General features: G+C 40.2%; 1 protein-coding gene and 1 pseudogene across 3 annotated transcripts in view; both read left to right on the forward strand.

Annotated features, from left to right (window-relative positions):
* The window catches only part of APAF1 (apoptotic peptidase activating factor 1), a 91,356-nt gene that overhangs the window by 806 nt on the left and 72,391 nt on the right, over positions 1-18,159 (forward strand). Inside the window, exons 1-4 of one of the 3 annotated variants that reach the window (XM_060025432.1) lie at positions 7-40; positions 3,289-3,462; positions 3,596-3,782; positions 4,444-4,641. In XM_060025432.1, coding sequence (XP_059881415.1) covers positions 3,325-3,462; positions 3,596-3,782; positions 4,444-4,641 — 523 coding nt within the window. In that variant the 5' untranslated portion in view covers positions 7-40; positions 3,289-3,324. Of the gene's footprint in view, positions 1-6; positions 41-138; positions 432-3,288; positions 3,463-3,595; positions 3,783-4,443; positions 4,642-18,159 lie in introns of those variants that run through there. The other 2 variants (XM_060025430.1, XM_060025431.1) reach the window with 2 other exon arrangements.
* On the forward strand, positions 10,166-10,279 carry LOC132434691 (U6 spliceosomal RNA; annotated as a pseudogene).

The raw sequence follows: 18,159 nt of genomic DNA on the forward strand, positions 1-18,159 counted from the left end.
CCGGAGCGCGCGCGGCGACGGACGCCTGGAGGGGTTCCGGGTGTGTTTCTTGGCACGCGCGGGCCGGCGTCGTCCCAGGGGGGCGGACTGGCGGGTTTTCACTGCTCCACGGTCCTGAGGCGGAGAGGCTGGCTTTATTCCTGGGCAGAAGGGGTGAGGGAGCCGGAGGTGAGGCGTCTGGGCTGTCAGCGACCCGCGAGGACTTGAAGTAGACGCGGCGGCGTCCGCAGTGGCTCCGGGCTCCCGCCCGGGTGCAGCCGCAGCGGGAGGGAAGGAACGACAGTCCGAGTGGCGCTCCTTCCTTTGTGTCTGGGTTGGAATACTCACCTCGGCGCCCCGGGACTGCGTGGGCCGCCTGCGGGGGTGACGCCTCCTCCGCAGGTCGGAGATTCCCGGGGGTCTTCAGGAGCCCCCCGGCTGCGGAGGCCCAGGTGAGACACCTGTGAGGCCCCGACCTGCCCCCGGGCTGTGGCCCGAGCCCCAAATTTCCTTTTGGAAGTTCCGTTGCCTCCACTCACCCCTACCTTGATTTTCCGGTCTGTCCCTTCAGGGCTTCTCTTCCCAGTGAAGACCCAGGTGCGAAGGTTTGGGTAACTTTGCGCCTCGCTTTTCTCCCCGAACCCGGTTCTTCGGAGGTTCAGTAGTCGATTTTAGAGACTCAGAATTCTGGGTCAAGGAATTATTATTAATCATTCTGATACTGTACCAGGAAGTGAACTTATCTAAAGAGGAAATGTTTTCCTGGATGGAACTGTTCTTTATATTTCACAAGCCTGCAGAGTACTGACTTTACATGTTGATGTGGTTACGGAAGGTGGGACACTGAGAATTTGTTCAGAATATCTAAATGTGTGCAGAGTTAAAAAACGTATAAAACTTAACGTCTTTAGTTTTAATAGGGCTAGGTAAAGTTGGAAATTAGTTTCAGATGGTCAGAGTGTGTCTATTGCCTTAGCTATTGGACAAAAGCTAAAAAGTTCATTTTTGTTTTGTTAAATAGAGTTTTATTACTGAAAAATTAAGGGACGTTTTATGTTTTAATATGATTTTTAAAAAAGTAATTAGTTTATTATTTATTTTTGGTTGCATTGGGTCTTTGTTGCTGTGCGTGGGCGTCTCATTGCGGTGGCTTCTTTTGTGGAACACGGGCTGGGTAGTTGTGGCTCACGGGCTCTAGAGCGCAGGCTTAGTAGTTGCGTCGCACGGGCTTAGTTGCTCCGCGGCATGTGGAATTTCCCCCGGACCAGGGCTCGAACCCGTGTCCCCTGCACTGGCGGGGGGGGTTCTTAACTACTGCACCACCAGGGAAGCCCGGGACGTTTTATGTTTAACTTGAGATCATAAAAACACTAACATTTAAAAACGTAGCCTTGATCCTAACCATAACTTTTTCTTTTATCAATCAGTTTCATGCCAGTACTGGGCATTTTGTGAACCTTGACAAGCATAGGCAAATTCTCTACTTACCTGTGTTTCAAAGTGACACATTCGGTGGTACTTTTTATAGTCATTATTGATTACTGATTAATGAAGCTTAACGATTATTGCTCCTCTTCTGTGTGCTCAAAATCACTTGTACTTATCTCTTGGCGCTTAGTACATCACATTATAATTATCTGTATTTTACTCTCCTACAAGATTGTGAATTCCTTCAGGGGTATGATTTAATCTCTGTAGATTCAGGGCCTGACACACAGGAGGGGCTCAAATGTTTATTGAATGAGTATATAAATAAACACATTTAGACACTCACTGTATTACATTGGGTAGATTCTGTTTAAAAACTTGAAAATGTTCTGATCTGGGTTTTATACCTATTGAAAAATTTGCATCATATTTGAAATAAAGTCGGTAGGAACTTAGAGTATTATACTGTGAAGAATATTATTCTTTGTGTCCTCCTAGTCTAAGAAATGACATCAGAGGATATTTTCTGTTGCTTTGTCATAGTTAGCAGCTCAGCTGAAAAATTAGTGGAGTAAGCACATGAGAAATGTGTTTACCAATGAAGACCTACCAGCTGACACTCATCTTGAGTGAGCACTAATACGCAATACCAAGAATGCTCTATTTAGTCTTAATGATGGTAAAGAAATCAAGTAGTTTATAAATATTAGGACTTTAGTATGACCATTGTTTATAAAATCTTAACTTAAAGGAAGTTTTAAAATTGTACAAATGATAATGTGTATTGAAAAAATATTAAGACAGTATAGAAAAGAAGAAAAAAGAACTGGGGAAAATTCCCCCCAAATCTTGCTACTTGGAAGTAACCCAAACATTTTGTTGAACAGACTTCTAAACATCTCTCTATGCATTTATATGAGACCAACACATATTTTGTGCTATACATGGTATCATATTTAAATTTTTTTCAATCAGTGACATGTCATGAGCACCTTTCCATGTCAGTACATGGAGATGTCTTATTGTAAATGGCTATATAATATTCCATCTTATGTACCGAGTCTTTTTTTTTTTTTTTTTCGGTACGTGGGCCTCTCACTGTTGTGGCCTCTCTTGTTGCGGAGCACAGGCTCCGGACGCGCAGGCCCAGTGGCCGTGGCTCACGGGCGCAGCCCCTCCGCGGCATGTGGGATCTTCCCAGACCGGGGCACGAACCCGTGTCCCCTGCATCAGCAGGTGGACTCTCAACCACTGCGCCACCAGGGAAGCCCCATACTCTAATTTTTTTAATCCATACTCCGAATGATGGGCATTTAGGTTGTTCTAATATTTTTATCTTACCTAAACACTCTCTATTAACCCTTTTTGTGGATATTTTTGCATACATATATGAGTATCTCTCTGAGGTAAATTCCTAGAAGTGGGATTTCTGGGTTAAAGAGAATGCTTACTTTAAACACATCTTACCTTATAAGCCTTCCAGAAAAGTTGCATCCACTTTGTACTCTCCTCAGGTATCTTAAAAGAATAATCATTACCTCACACCTTTGAAAGCATTAGATTTTGTTTATTTAAAAAAAATCTTTGCATGTCTGCCTGATGAAAGTCCACTGGGGAAAGCCAGGACATAGATGAAGCCCAGGGGAGGACAGAGTGACCGGCGGTGCAGACAGCCTGCTCGTTTTCTTTTCGGCGTCCCCCTTCCGTCCTCCTTTCTGTGGGCGGACACGTAGGAGAGTTTAAATAAACTCTGTTTAAATAAATAGGAAAAAAAACTTTGCAAAAGAAGTCTTATTTTCTTTACATTTTTCATTACCAATGAGGTTATACATCTTTTCATATCTTTATTGGCTTGACAAATATTTTGATGTTTGCCTGTAGCTCATGGTTGACAGAGAAGGAAAAATTTGAGGGAGGATGGATGCAAAAGCGCGAAATTGTTTGCTTCAACATAGAGAAGCCCTGGAAAGGGACGTCAAAACATCCTACATCATGGATCACATGATTAGTGATGGAGTTTTAACAGTGTCGGAGGAGGAAAAAGTAAAAAATGAGGTAAAGCCCTCTGAGGCAGTCTATGCTTTCTTAAAAAGTTTTAGAATTTATTTCAAAACTTGTACTGGTCTCCACTAATTTATGTTGCAAATATATTCTTTGTAGTATACTAAACTACTTTTTTTTTTTTTAGCCCACCCAACGGCAACGAGCAGCTATGCTAATTAAAACGATACTTGAAAAAGATAATTATTCCTATATATCATTCTACAATGCTCTGCTACATGAAGGGTATAAAGATCTTGCCGACCTTCTCCATCGTGGCATTCCTGTCATATCTTCTTCCAATGGCAAAGATTCAGTTGGAATAACTTCATATGGTTTGTATCCATGATACTTTCTATCATAAAGGCTCCGTTGCTGCAGTTTGGTCTTATTGTAGATGAAATCTGCTAGAGAGACTGATCAGTTCACTGAATCATGCATGTGAAAAAATTATCGTTTTCCAATTCAAATATTTTTATTTGCATCTATGTTACCTCTCTCATTTCCTTGCCCAGTGAACTATCTACTGCTGAGGTAATAATATACATACCATAATTTTTAGAGATAATACGGCAATTTATAGTCCTTTATTTAAGTTCTTCAGTTTTGTGTTTATCAAGTTCAAGCATAGGAAAGAATAAGAATCTTTAGAAATCTGTGTTCTTGAAAGCAATTCCATATTCTTTCCTTTACAGTCTCTTCTCAGTTTTTAGTATGAGAAAAAGATTGGAGAGTCAGGGAGGAATAGGGTGAGTAAGGGCAGATACAGATGGAGATTTTCATTGTCTTTAGTCATCTTGAGAGGTATATGTTTGCTTTTGTTCTGGGTGTTCTGAGAAATCAAAGTTGAAGTTAATATGCTAGCCACATTTTCTTACTTCTCTTGGAAATTCTGAGGCTGAGACCTCAGCCTTGCTCTCTTTGGTTTTTATGGTGTTACTTGAGTAACCATTTCAGAGTTCTCTTCATTCATGCTTGTTTTGTTTTGGATTTCAGTAAGGACAGTCCTGTGTGAAGGTGGAGTACCACAGAGGCCCGTTGTTTTTGTTACTAGGAGGAAGCTAGTGAATGCAATTCAGCAGAAGCTCTTCAAACTGAGTGGTGAACCGGGATGGGTCACCATATATGGAATGGCAGGTTGTGGGAAGTCTGTATTAGCTGCAGAAGCTGTTCGAGATCATTCTTTCTTAGAAGGTAAGTTTTGATTACCATTGCTGGCTAAGAAGATATTGTTTAGGCATTGCATTAGTTTCCTGTTGCTGCTGTAATAAATTACCAAAACTTTTGGGGGCTTAAAACAACACAAATTTATTATCTTGAAGTTCTGGAGGTCAGAAGACAAAAATAGCTCTTACTGAGCTAAAATCCAAGTGTCAGCAGTGCTTAGTTGCTTTTGGAGGCTCTAGGGAGAATCCTTTTCCTTGCATTTCCCAGCTTCTAGAGGTGGCCTGCATTCCTTGACTCATGGTCCATTTCCCCATTTTCAAAGCTGGCAGTGCATAGCATCTTCAAATCTTTCTCTCTTCTCTGGTCTTTGCTTCTGTCATCACATCTCCTCCCCTGACTTTCTTGCGTCCCTCTTACAGGGGCCCTTGTGATTACATGGGCCCCACTGGATAATCAAGGATTATCTCATCTCAGAATCCTTAATTTAATCGCATTTACAAAGTCCCTTTTGCTGTGTAAGGTGATATATTTACAAGTTCTGTGGAATATGTTGTGGAGATCATTGGCTGGTGCGGGGGAGCGGGGTGGGGGGGCATTTTTCTGCCTACCGCAGGTGATTGAATTTGAATTTTATTTTCTGCCCTGCCTGTCACAATCAGGCTTGACTAGCCAGGCCAATAAATTCATGTGTTACCAGATGGCACTTATTATCAATGGAATGAAGCTATTTCCCTCGTATCTTAATAATTGGGGGAATTGTAGGGTTGACAAAGTATCTTGAAAGGTTGTCCAGCTTGTATCCCTGACTTTCAACAGTATTAGACTTACAGCTTCCTGTCAGTTGAGTGTCTGTTTTGGCACAGAGTGTTGTAGGGAAGGAGATAGTTGGAAAGTTGGTTCCAATAAGGACCATCCCAGTGGGAGATTCTCCCATGTATTTGGCATCTGTATTAAATAAACTATTAATTCCATTTCCGCAATTAATTCTATCAGTTACTTATCTTTAAAAATAAAAATCTTTAGTAACTTGTTTATCTTATGTGTAATCTCAAGAAAAAGAAAAATTGTGAGTTGACTGTAACAACCAATGGGTTTTTGCAGGCAGGCTTTATAGATTCATGTGACATCTGGCAACTGATTTCCCTTGCTTCAGATATTCATGTATTCAATAAATACTTGAGAACCTATTATGGATCTTGGCACTGTTTTGGGGCAAAAGGGATTCAAAAAGAAGCCTGTGCATCTAAGGAATTTACTTACGGTCTGGTAAGGGAGGCAGACATACAAACAAATTACATCATGTGTGATAAATTGAACAGTAGAAACAAGTATAAGGTACAAAGTTAGAACAAAGGAAGGAAGCTTTCTGTCTGGGGGAAGAAAATGAACAAGACAGGCTTCCTGAAATGACATTTTAGCTGGAGTTTGAAGGAAGAATAGAAAGAAGTTTGCAAGGCCGACTAGGCAAGGATGGGAGAGTAGAGAAGGTGGGAAGGGTATTGGGTAGTTACTGGAGTGGGGAAGGACATATGGTGCAGAAGAGGATTTAGGACATTTGGCAGGTGTACTGTTGACCCTAATGAGTCTGGTAGGTTCTCAGGGTATTCCCTATCAGGAATATTATATAGCTTCCTCAGTCTTTGGTTGCCTCCATCCATTTTCTGGGGAACTTAAAAAGATAGTTCCTGACTTATAGTGCTTAATAACTTTTTTTGTGTTTACAATATATAATCACCAATTAAGGTAGTTTATGACGGGCTTCCCTGGTGGCACAGTGGTTGAGAGTCCGCCTGCTGATGCAGGGGACACGGGTTTGTGACCCGGTCCGGGAAGATCCCACAGGCCGTGTAGCGGCTGGGCCCGTGAGCCATGGCCACTGAGCCTGTGCGTCTGGAGCCTGTGCTCCGCAGCGGGAGAGGCCACAACAGTGAGAGGCCCGCAAAAAAAAAGATAGTTTATGACAAGATGACAAAATGAATAGAGTAAATAGTCAGCACCTGAGAGATTTAGAAAGTTGGAGGCTAGGGCACATCTATTGTACACACCTGGTTTTAGTTAATACTTCACAGCCCTTGTTAACAGTATTGATCATACTCTTGTCAGAAGTAGGCCTAATTTCCTAAGCCCTGGTTTTTCTCCTTTGTCATTGTAGAGAAGTTTCATGAGACTCAGAGCCATGCACATTTCAGGGCTAAGGATTTATTTATTTATTCACTTTTTTTTTCCCCTCTCCTGCAAAGTTGATCACCAAGGATACTTCAGGATAAAATTGGTTTAAATTTCTTTAGTGTGAAGAAATGGTCTTCCTTTCAATATAGTGATGAATTTCCTTTAAACTATGTATTTATAATATACCAATTTATAGGGTTAAAATGTGCTCTTTAAATCTATGTATTTATAATATATGTATTTATATATTATTTTAAACTATGTATTTATAATACTATGTATTTATAATATACCAATTTGTAGGGTTAAAATGTGCTCTTTAAATCAGTTTTAATCGCTCTATATTTTTTTTTTTTTTTGCGGTACGCGGGCCTCTCACTGCTGTGGCCTCTCCCGTTGCGGAGCACAGGCTCCGGACACGCAGGCTCGGCGGCCATGGCTCACGGGCCCAGCCGCTCCGCGGCACGTGGGATCTTCCCGGACCGGGGCACGAACCCGCGTCCCCTGCATCAGCAGGCGGACTCCCAACCACTGCGCCACCAGGGAAGCCCAATCGCTCTATATTATTGGGGTGAATTTTCAATTTTAGGGGTTAAAATTGACCAACAACTTATGGAATTAACTAGCCAGGAATCATATTGTATGAATTGTGGTCTCGGAATAGATTTTCACCACTTTGTTTTGAGAAAATGCCAGAGATACTAGCAATTGTCCAGTGCATAATGAGCTTAATTCATATCCCTTATAAGCTTTTGTGAGATCTCAAGTATGGAAGATTGAGTAAATCATATTTAGTTTATAGCCCATTATCCTATTAGGTCTATCTAAGGCTTAGCTTCTTGCTGTGTTTATTTCCTTTTAAAAATTTCCCATTCTCATTTCCCTCCTCTAAAGGAAAACACACTCCTCCTATGTGTTTCCTTTACACAACTACAACACTGCTTCATTTCTGACACCAGATGTGTGAGTTTTCCACACATCCAGCAATTCTTCAACACGAGCTGGGTGTCCTGTGATTTAACTCACTTCTGAAACTATCTACCTGGAGATAGCATCAGATCCCATAGGTTAAGGGTTCAGTCCTACAAGACTGCCCCCTAACCCCTTCACATGCCAATTGCTAGTCCAGGTTGTTTGTTACCTGTGCTTCTGACAACTATACTTATTAGATTACTGGTTTATTATACAAGGATAAAACTCTGGAACAGCCAGATGGAAGAGATGCATGGGGCACGTATGTGGGAAGGGGTGTAGAGCTTCCGTGCCCAATTTGGGTGTATCACTCTTCCTACATCTCCTTGTGTTCAGCAACCCAGATGCTCTGTGAATCTTGCCCTTTTGGTTTTTTTATGGAGTCTTCATTCATTATGTAGGTATGATTGATTAAATCATTGGCTGATTGTGATTGAACTCAATCTCCAGCCACTCACTCCCCTCTCCTCTGGAGGTCTGGAGGGTGGGGCTGAAAGTTCCAACTCTAATCAAGGGGTTGGTTCCTCTGGTAACCAGCCCCTATCCTTAGGTTATCTAGGGGCTTTTCAGAAATCACTTTATTAACAGAAACTCAGGTGTGGTTAAAAGGGGCTTGTTATATGAATAATGTAAGACACCATTTCACTTTTATACCCTGGAGCTATTTCAGGAACAAAACTAAATAGTATAACAAAAGATGCCCCTAAGGCTCTTCTTATATGGGAAATTACAAGGATCTTAGAGCTGTGTGCCAGGAAGAGTGATGAAAACCAAATATATATTTAATCACAGAATTACACCTCCCCATAGGCGACCTTTCTAATGTATTTATTGTATATTCTTTGTAAATGTATGTGTAACGTATGTTTTCTTGTAAAATGTTTGTTTATATGTAAATATTTTAAATTTGCATACATGTTAATGTTAATTATTTTCTTCTGTTTCTTATCTCACTTGACACTATGTTTTTAAGATTTATCCTTGTTGTATGTACATATTATTTGTTACACCTGATTGCTATCCTCCATGGGGTACCTCCAATATATTTTATTGTTCATTCCCTAGTTAATAGATATATAGATTGTCTCCAACTCTTTGCTGCCCCAGCAAAGCTCGGTTGAACTTTTACAGATATGAGAATTTCTTGAGTATATGTAGCTAGGACCAGAATCTCCAAGTTACAGGATATATAAATATCAAATTTGATTGCCCTCCAATCTGTGCATTCCCATCAATAGCATGTGAGGGCTCCTGTATCCTCACTTCTTTAGTGACACTAGGTATCATCCAGCTTTGTAATTTTTGCCAGGCCAGCAGGTGTAAAGTGGTATCTTTTAATTTGCATTTCTCTGATAACTTGAATTTGACCATTTCTTCATAAGCTTTTTAGGCTTTTGGGTTTCCTTGTTTATAAATTTTGTTGATAACATTTGTCAGTTTTTCCATTTTGTTGCTTTTTAGGAATTTCTTATATATTCTAGATAGTAGGGCTTGTTGCTTTTAGACTTTGTAAATACTTTCTCCTTATATTATCTGTATTAATTTTGTCCTGGATGTCCTTGATAGAAATCTTTAATTCTGATGTAGTCAAATTAATTTTTTTTGCCTTCTAATTTGTGTTTCCTGAATTTTCTTAAGTAGTCCTATTATAGTCTTACCATTCATATTTAGCTTTTTTAAAAAATAAATTTATTTTATTTTTGGCTGCATTGGGTCTTGGTTCCTGCACTCAGGCTTTCTCTAGTTGTGGCGAGCAGGGGCTACTCTTGGTTGCCGTGCGCGGGCTTCTCACTGCAGTGGCTTCTGTTGTTGCAGAGCATGGGCTCTAGGCGTGTGGGCTTCAGTAGTTGTGGCTCGCAGGCTCTAGAGTGCAGGCTCAGTAGTTGTGGCGCACAGACTTAGTTGCTCCGCGGCATATGGGATCTTCCCGGACCAGGGCTCAAACCTGTGTCCCTTGAATTGGCAGGCAGATTCTTAACCACTGCACCACCAGGGAAGCCCCATATTTAGCTTTTTAATCTATTTGGAGTCTGCTTTTGTATATCCACTAGTTCAAGAGTAGATACTTTCCTAAAGAAAAAAAGTTTTTTTTTTTTTGGCTGTGCTGCGTGGCATGCAGGATCTTAGTTCCCTGACCAGGGATTGAACCCGTGCCCCCTGCAGTGGAAGCGTGGAGTCTTAACTACTGGACTGCCTGGGAAGTCCCCCTAAAGATGAATTTTAATCTCTGGAGTTCATTTCCATTCTAAAATATAGGAATATTAGATTTTTGCTGTTTAATTGTAGTATAAAACCTTTTTTTTTCTTTTGTAAGTGGGTAACTGTATGGGTTACAAACTTCATTAAAACTGTGTTCCTACAGAAATTTTGTTATCTTAGAGCGGTGTTTGGTGTAAATTAATACTATTAAGTGCTTGCTTCGGCAGCACATATACTAAAATTGGAATGATACAGAGAAGATTAGCATGGCCCCTAATCCTTGCGCAAGGATGACACGCAAATTCGTGAAGCGTTCCATATTTGTCTTTCGTGCCCGAGGCTTTTTGTTCTTATTTTGATTAACATTTTTGGAAGGATTCTTCAAGAATAAAATAAATCACATACCTACAGCAAAAAAAAAAAAAAAAAAAAACTATTAAGTTCTTAACTACTTATGCCTATACATTTTTAGGAAACCTACTTTCGTTTTGAAAGTTCAACCCTTTATTTATTTAGGGAAATTATAAAGAGTTGATGTATTTTTAAACCATTCATACAATTTTATTTAAGTGCTGAGTTTTTAAAGTATGAAAGTTTTCTTCAGAGGCTGGCTACCTATTTGCTTCCTTCTTTCCCAAGATTTCCTTGATGCTGTTAGATTATTAATTGCTACCTGCATAAACCTCATGTGAAAGTAGGAGGGGTTAATTTTCTCTGAATAAAGGCAATTTTCCTCTGATTAAGTTTCTCTGAATGAAATTATAGGTACAAGCCTCATTCAAGGCTAAATTGCTCCCTCTTGTGCCCATAGTCAAGATGTTTAGATTCTTTCTGAAATGCGAAATTAATGCTTCTGTATTTAACTGTCTTACTGTGATGGTAGGAGATTTGCAGATCAGTTGGTCTTTTGGGCTTTTTGTCTTTCTTTTTAAAGCTAATAGTGTTTTATTTTTCTTGCGTATGTTAATAATGCCCTAATTTAGTTTTAAATTTAGGAGAGAAAGACCTTTTATACTGTAGATAATAGATACTTAAATTTATTTTTATTTATTTTTTGAATTTTGTTTTATTTATTTTTTTATACAGCAGGTTCTTATTAGTCATCAGTTTTATACACATCAGTGTATACATGTGAATCCCAATCTCCCAATTCAGCACACCACCATCCCCATCCCCCCACGGCTTTCCCCCCCTTGGTGTCCATACGTTTGTTCTCTACATCTGTGTCTGAACTTCTGCCCTGCAAACTGGTTCATCTGTACCATTTATCTAGGTTCCACATACATGCGTTAATATACGATATTTGTTTTTCTCTTTCTGACTTACTTCACTCTGTATGACGGTCTCTAGATCCATCCACGTCTCAACAAATGACTCAACTTTGTACCTTTTTATGGCTGAGTAATATTCCATTGTATGTATGTACCACATCTTCTTTCTCCATTCGTCTGTCAATGGGCATTTAGGTTGCTTCCATGACCTGGCTATTGTAAATAGTGCTGCAATGAACATTGGGGTGCATGTGTCTTTTTGAATTATGGTTTTTTCTGGGTATATGCCCAGTAGTGGGATTGCTGGATCATATGGTAATTCTATTTTTAGTTTTTTAAGGAACCTCCATACTGTTCTCCATAGTGGCTGTATCAATGTACATTCCCACCAGAAGGTTCCCTTTCTCCACACTCTCTCCAGCATTTGTTGTTTGTAGATTTTCTGATGATGCCCTTTCTTTTTTTTTTTTTTTTTTTTTTTGTGGTACGCGGGCCTCTCACTGTTGTGGCCTCTCCCGTTGCGGAGCACAGGCTCCAGACGCACAGGCTCAGCTGCCATGGCTCACGGGCCCAGCCGCTCTGCAGTATGTGGGATCTTCCCGGACCGGGGCACGAACCTGTGTCCCCTGCATTGGCAGGCGGACTCTCAACCACTGCGCCAACAGGGAAGCCCACTCTTTCTTTTTTTTTTTTTTTTTGTGGTACGCGGGCCTCTCACTGCTGTGGCCTCTTGCGTTGCAGAGCACAGGCTCTGGATGCACAGGCTCAGCAGCCATGGCTCACGGGCCCAGCCGCTCCGCGACAACGTGGGATCCTCCCGGACCGGGGCACGAACCCATGTCCCCTGTATCAGCAGGCGGACCCTCAACACCTGCGCCACCAGGGAAGCCCTGATGATGTCCTTTCTAACTGGTGTGAGGTGATACCTCACTGTAGTTTTGATTTGCATTTCTCTGATAATTAGTGATGTTGAGCAGCTTTTCATGTGCTTCTTGGCAATCTGTATGTCTTCTTTGGAGAAATGTCTATTTAGGTCTTCTGCCCATTTTTGGATCGGGTTGTTTGTTTCTTTAATATTGAGCTGCGTGAGCTGTTTATATATTTTGGAAATTAATCTTTTGTCCATTGATTCATTTGCAAATATTTTCTCCCATTCTGAGGGTCTTCTTTTCATCTTGTTTTGCTGTGCAAAAGCTTTTAAGTTTCATTAGGTCCCATTTGTTTATTTTTGTTTTTATTTCCGTTACTCTAGGAGGTGGATCAAAAAAGATCTTGGTGTGACTTATGTCAAAGAGTGTTCTTCCTATGTTTTCCTCTAAGAGTTTTATAGTGTCCGGTCTTACATTTAGGTCTCGAATCCATTTTGAGTTTATTTTTGTGTATGGTGTTAAGGAGTGTTCTAATTTCATTCTTTTACATGTAGCTGTCCAGTTTTCCCAGCACCACTTATTGAAGAGACTGTCTTTTCTCCTTTGTATATCCCTGCCTCCTTTGTCATAGATTAGTTGACCATAGGTGCATGGGTTTATCTCTGGCCTTTCTATCCTGTTCCATTGATCTATATTTCTTTTCTTGTGCCAGTAACATATTGTCTTGATTACTATAGCTTTGTAGTATAGCCTGAAGTCAGGGAGTCTGATTCCTCCAGCTCTGCTTTTTTCCCTCAAGACTGCTTTGGCTATTTGGGGTCTTTTGTGTCTCCATACAAATTTCAAGAATTTTTGTTTTAGTTCTGTAAAAAATGCCATTGGTAATTTGATAGGGATTGCATTGATTCTGTAGATTGCTTAGGGTAGTATAGTCATTTTCACAATATTGATTCTTCCAATCCAAGAACATGGTATATCTCTCCATCTGTTGGTATCACCTTTAATTTCTTTCATCAGTGTCTTACAGTTTTCTGCATACAGGTCTTTTTTCTCCCTAGGTAGGTTTATTCCTAGGTATTTTAGTCTTTTTGTTGCAATGGTAAATGGGAGTGTTTCCTTAATTTCTCTTTCAGATTTTTCATCATTAGTGTATAGGAATGCAAGAGATTTCTGTGCATTAGCTTTGTATCCTGCAACTTTACCAAATTGATTGATTAGCACTAGTAGTTTTCTGGTGGCATTTTTAGGATTCTCTATATATAGTATCATGTCATCTGCAAACAGTGACAGTTTTACTTCTTCTTTTCCAATTTGTATTCCTTTTATTTCTTTTTCTTCTCTGATTGTCATGGCTAGGACTTCCAAAACTATGTTGCATAATAGTGGTGAGAGTGGATATTCTTGTCTTGTTCCTGATCTTAGAGGAAATACTTTCAGTTTTCAAAATTGAGAATGATGTTTGCTGTGGGTTTGTTGTATACGGCCTTTATTATGTTGAGGTAGGTTCCCTCTATGCCCACTTTCTGGAGAGTTTTTATCATAAATGGGTGATGAATTTTGTCAAAAGCTTTTTCTTCATCTATTGAGATGATCATATGGTTTTTCTTCTTCAGTTTGTTAATATGGTGTATCACATTGATTTGCATATAGTGAAGAATCCTTGCATCGCTGGGATAAATCCCACTTGATCATGGTGTATGATCCTTTTAATGTGTTGTTGGATTCTGTTTGCTAGTATTTTGTTGAGGATTTTTGCATCTATATTCATCAGTGATATTGGTCTGTAATTTTCTTTTTTTGTAGTATTTTTGTCTGGTTTTGGTATCAGGGTGATGGTGGCCTCATAGAATGAGTTTGGGCCTGTTCCTTCCTCTGCAATTGTTTGGAAGAGTTTGAGAAGGATGGGTGTTAGCTCTTCTCTAAATGTTTGATAGAATTCATGTGTGAAGCCATCTGGTCCTGGACTTTGGTTTGTTGGAAGATTTTTAATCACAGTTTCAATTTCATTACTTGTGATTGGTCTGTTCATATTTTCTATTTTTTCCTGGTTCAGTCTTGGAAGGTTATACCTTTGTAAGGATTTGTCCATTTCTTCCAGGTGGTCCATTTTATTGGCATAGAGTTGCTTGTAGTAGTCTCTTTGGATGCTCTGTATTTCTGTGGTGTCTGTTGTTCTCCTTTTTCATTTCTAATTTTATTGATTTGAGTCCTCTCCTTCTTTTTCTTGATGAGTCTGGCTAATGGTTTATCAATTTTGTTTATCTTCTCAAAGAACCAGCTTTTTTTTTTGATCTTTGCTATTGTTTTCTTCGTTTCTATTTCATGTATTTCTGCTCTGATCTTTATGATTTCCTTCCTTCTGCTAACTTTAGGTTTTGTTTGTTCTTCTTTCTCTAGTTCCTTTAAGTGTAAAGTTAGATTGTTTATTTGAGATTTTTCTTGTTTCTTGATGTAGGCTTGTATAGGTATAAACTTTCCTCTTAGAACTGCTTTTGCTGCATCCCATAGGTTTTGGATCGTCGTGTTTTCACTGTCATTTGTCTCTAGGTATTTTTTGATTTCCTCTTTGATTTCTTCAGTGTTCTGTTGGTTATTTAGTAATGTATTGTTTAGCCTCCATGTGTTTGTGTTTTTTATGTTTTCTTCCCTGTAATTCATTTCTAATCTCATAGTGTTGTGGTCCGAAAAGATGCTTGATAAGATTTCAGTTTTCTTAAACTTACTGAGGCTTGATTTGTGACCCAAGATGTGATCTATCCTGGAGAATGGTCCTTGTGCACTCGAGAAGAAAGTGTAATCTACTGTTTTGGGGTGGAATGTCCTATAAATGTCAATTAAATCTATCTGGTCTGTTGTGTCATTGAAAGCTTCTGTTTCCTTATTTATTTTCATTTTGGATGATCTGTCCATTGGTGTAAGTGAGGTGTTAAAGTCCCCCAGTATTACTGTGTTACTGTCGATTTCCTTTTTTATAGCTGTTAGCAGTTGCCTTATGTATTGAGGTGCTCCTATGTTGTGTGCATATATATTTATAATTGTTATATCTTCTTCTTGGATTCCTTGATCATTATGTAGTGTCCTTCTTTGTCTCTTGTAATATTCTTTATTTTAAAGTCTATTTTATCTGATATGAGTATTGCTACTCCAGCTTTCTTTTGATTTCCATCTGTATGGAATATCTTTTTTCACCCCCTCACTTTCAGTCTGTAATGTCCCTAGGTCTGAAGTGGGTCTCTTGTAGATAGCATATATAGGGTTCTTGTTTTTTTTTTTTGCGGTACGCGGGCCTCTCACTGTTGTGGCCTCTCCCGTTGCGGAGCATAGGCTCCAGACGTGCAGGCTCAGCGGCCATGGCTCACGGGCCCAGCTGCTCTGCGGCATGTGGGATCTTCCCGGACTGGGGCACGAACCCGTGTCCCCTGCATCGGCAGGCGGACTCTCAACCACTGCGCCACCAGGGAAGCCCTGGTTCTTGTTTTTATATCCATTCAGCAAGCCTGTGTCTTTTGGTTGGAGCATTTAATCCATTCACGTTTAAGGTAATTATTGTTATGTATATTCCTATGACCATTTTCTTAATTGTTTTGAGTTTGTTTTTGTAGGTCCTTTTCTTCTCTTTTGTTTCCCACTTAGAGAAGCTCCTTTAGCATTTGTTGTAAAGTTGGTTTGGTGGTGCTGAATTCTCTTACCTTTTGTTTGTCTGTAAAGCTTTTGATTTCTCCATTGAATCTGAATGAGATCCTTGCTGGGTAGAGTAATCTTGGTTGTAGGTTCTTCCCTTTCATCACTTTAAGTATATCATGCCACTCCCTTCTGGCTTGTAGAGTTTCTGCTGAGAAATCAGCTGTTAACCTTATGGGAGTTCCCTTGTATGTTATTTGTCATTTTTCCCTTGCTGCTTTCAAGAATTTTTCTTTGTCTTTAATTTTTGCCAATTTGATTGCTGTGTGTCTTGGCATGTTTCTCCATGGGTTTATCCTGTATGGGACTTGCTGCGCTTCCTGGACTTGGGTGGCTATTTCCTTTCCCATGTTATGGAAGTTTTTGCCTATCATCTCTTCAAATATTTTCTCTCGTCCTTTCTATCTCTCTTCTCCTTCTGGGACCCCTATAATGCGAATGTTGTTGCATTTAATGTTGTCCCAGAGGTCTCTTAGGCTGTCTTCATTTCTTTTCATTCTTTTTTCTTATTCTGTTCTTCAGCAGTGAATTCCACCATTTTGTCTTCCAGGTCACTTATCCGTTCTTCTGCCTCAGTTATTCTGCTATTGATTCCTTCTAGTGTATTTTTCATTTCATTTACTGTATTGTTCATCTCTGTTTGTTTGTTCTTTAATTCTTCTAGGTCTTTGTTAAACATTTCTTGCATCTTCTCGATCTTTGCCTCTATTCTTTTTCTGAGGTCCTGGATCATCTTCACTATCATTATTCTGAATTCTTTTTCTGAAAGGTTGCTTATCTCCACTTCACTTAGTTGTTTTTCTGGGGTTTTATCTTGTTCCTTTATCTGGTACATAGCCCTCTGCCTTTTCATCTTGTCTGTCTGTCTGTGAATGTGGTTTTTGTTCCACAGGCTGCAGGATTGTAGTTCTTCTTGTTTCTGCTGTCTGCCCTCTGGTGGATGAGGCTATCTAAGAGTCTTGTGTAAATTTCCTGATGGGAGGGACCTGTGGTGGGTAGAGCTGGCTGTTGCTCTGGTGGGCGGAGCTCAGTAAAACTGTAATCCACTTGTCTGCTGATGGATAGGGCAGGGTTCCCTCCCTGTTGGTTGTTTGGCCTGAGGCATCCCAACACTGGAGCCTACCTGGGCTTTTTGGTGGGGCTAATGGCAGACTGGGAGGTCTCAAGCCAAGGAGTACTTCACAGAACTTCTGCTACCAGTGTCTTTGTCCTCAGGGTGAGCCACAGCCCCCCCCCCCACCTCTGCAGGAGACCCTCCAACACTAGCAGGTAGGTCTGGTTCAGTCTCCCCTGGGGTCACTGCTCCTTCCCCTGGGTCCTGATGTGCACACTACTTTGTGTGTGCCCTCTAAGTGTGGAGTGTCTGTTTCCCCCAGTCCTGTCAAAGACCTGCAATCAAATCCTGCTAGGCTTCAAAGTCTGATTCTCTGGGAATTCCTCCTCCCATTGCTGGACCCCCAGGTTGGGAAGCCTGACGTGGGGCTCAGAATCTTCACTCTAGTGGGTGGACTTCTGTGGGTGGACTTCTGTGGTGTAAGTGTTCTCCAGTCTGTGAGTCACCCACCCACCAGTTATGGCATTTGATTTTACTGTGCTTGTGCCCCTCCTACCATCTCATTGTGGCTTCTCCTTTGTCTTTGCATGTGGGGTATCTTTTTTGGTGAGTTCCAGTGTCTTCCTGTCGATCATTGGCCAGCAGCTAGTTGTGATTCTGGTGTTCTCACAAGAGGGAGTGAGAGCACGTCCTTCTACTCCGCCATCTTGGTTCCTCGCTTGGTACTTAAATTTAAATCTGAAAAATTCATTAGCTAGTTGTATCAGGATACTTTCTTTGCCTTGTCTTTAATCCTGGGATGATTTTAGAAAATCTTAAATAGAAAGTGCAAATTAAAAAATAACACTTCAGGAGCAACAGGTATTTTAAAACTGTGTTTTTAACATAACAGTTGTAGTATCTTCATTTAAAAAGAAGTAAAGTTCTTTTCATTTGCCCTTCTGTTCTTTCTCCTAAATTCGTCACCAGTGGTAGTCATGGTTAACAGTTTAGAGTGAGTTTTTCCAAACTTTTTCCTATGCATTTACAATCATGTATACACAGAGAACATAGCTAAAAGTAACATAGTCAAAGTAAGTGAAGCCTCACGGATTTACTGTTTCATAAGTGCTGACTCAAGCTGAAGCAAGCCTAGAGAACGTCAGGAAGCTTTCAGGAATAGAGTAGGACTTGTTGTTTACCTTCTTCTAAGACATTGGCACTGGTAATCAAACCATGCTTCACAGCCTTGCCTTACCTCACTTACTGCAGAGTTCTATTTCTTCTGGTCATTTGTGTTTTAAAAAAATATTTATCTAATTATTTTGGCTGTGCTGGGTCTTTGTTGTGG

The sequence above is a fragment of the Delphinus delphis genome, chromosome 11 (genome assembly GCF_949987515.2).
Source record: "Delphinus delphis chromosome 11, mDelDel1.2, whole genome shotgun sequence".
Classification (NCBI taxonomy): Eukaryota; Metazoa; Chordata; class Mammalia; order Artiodactyla; family Delphinidae; genus Delphinus; species Delphinus delphis.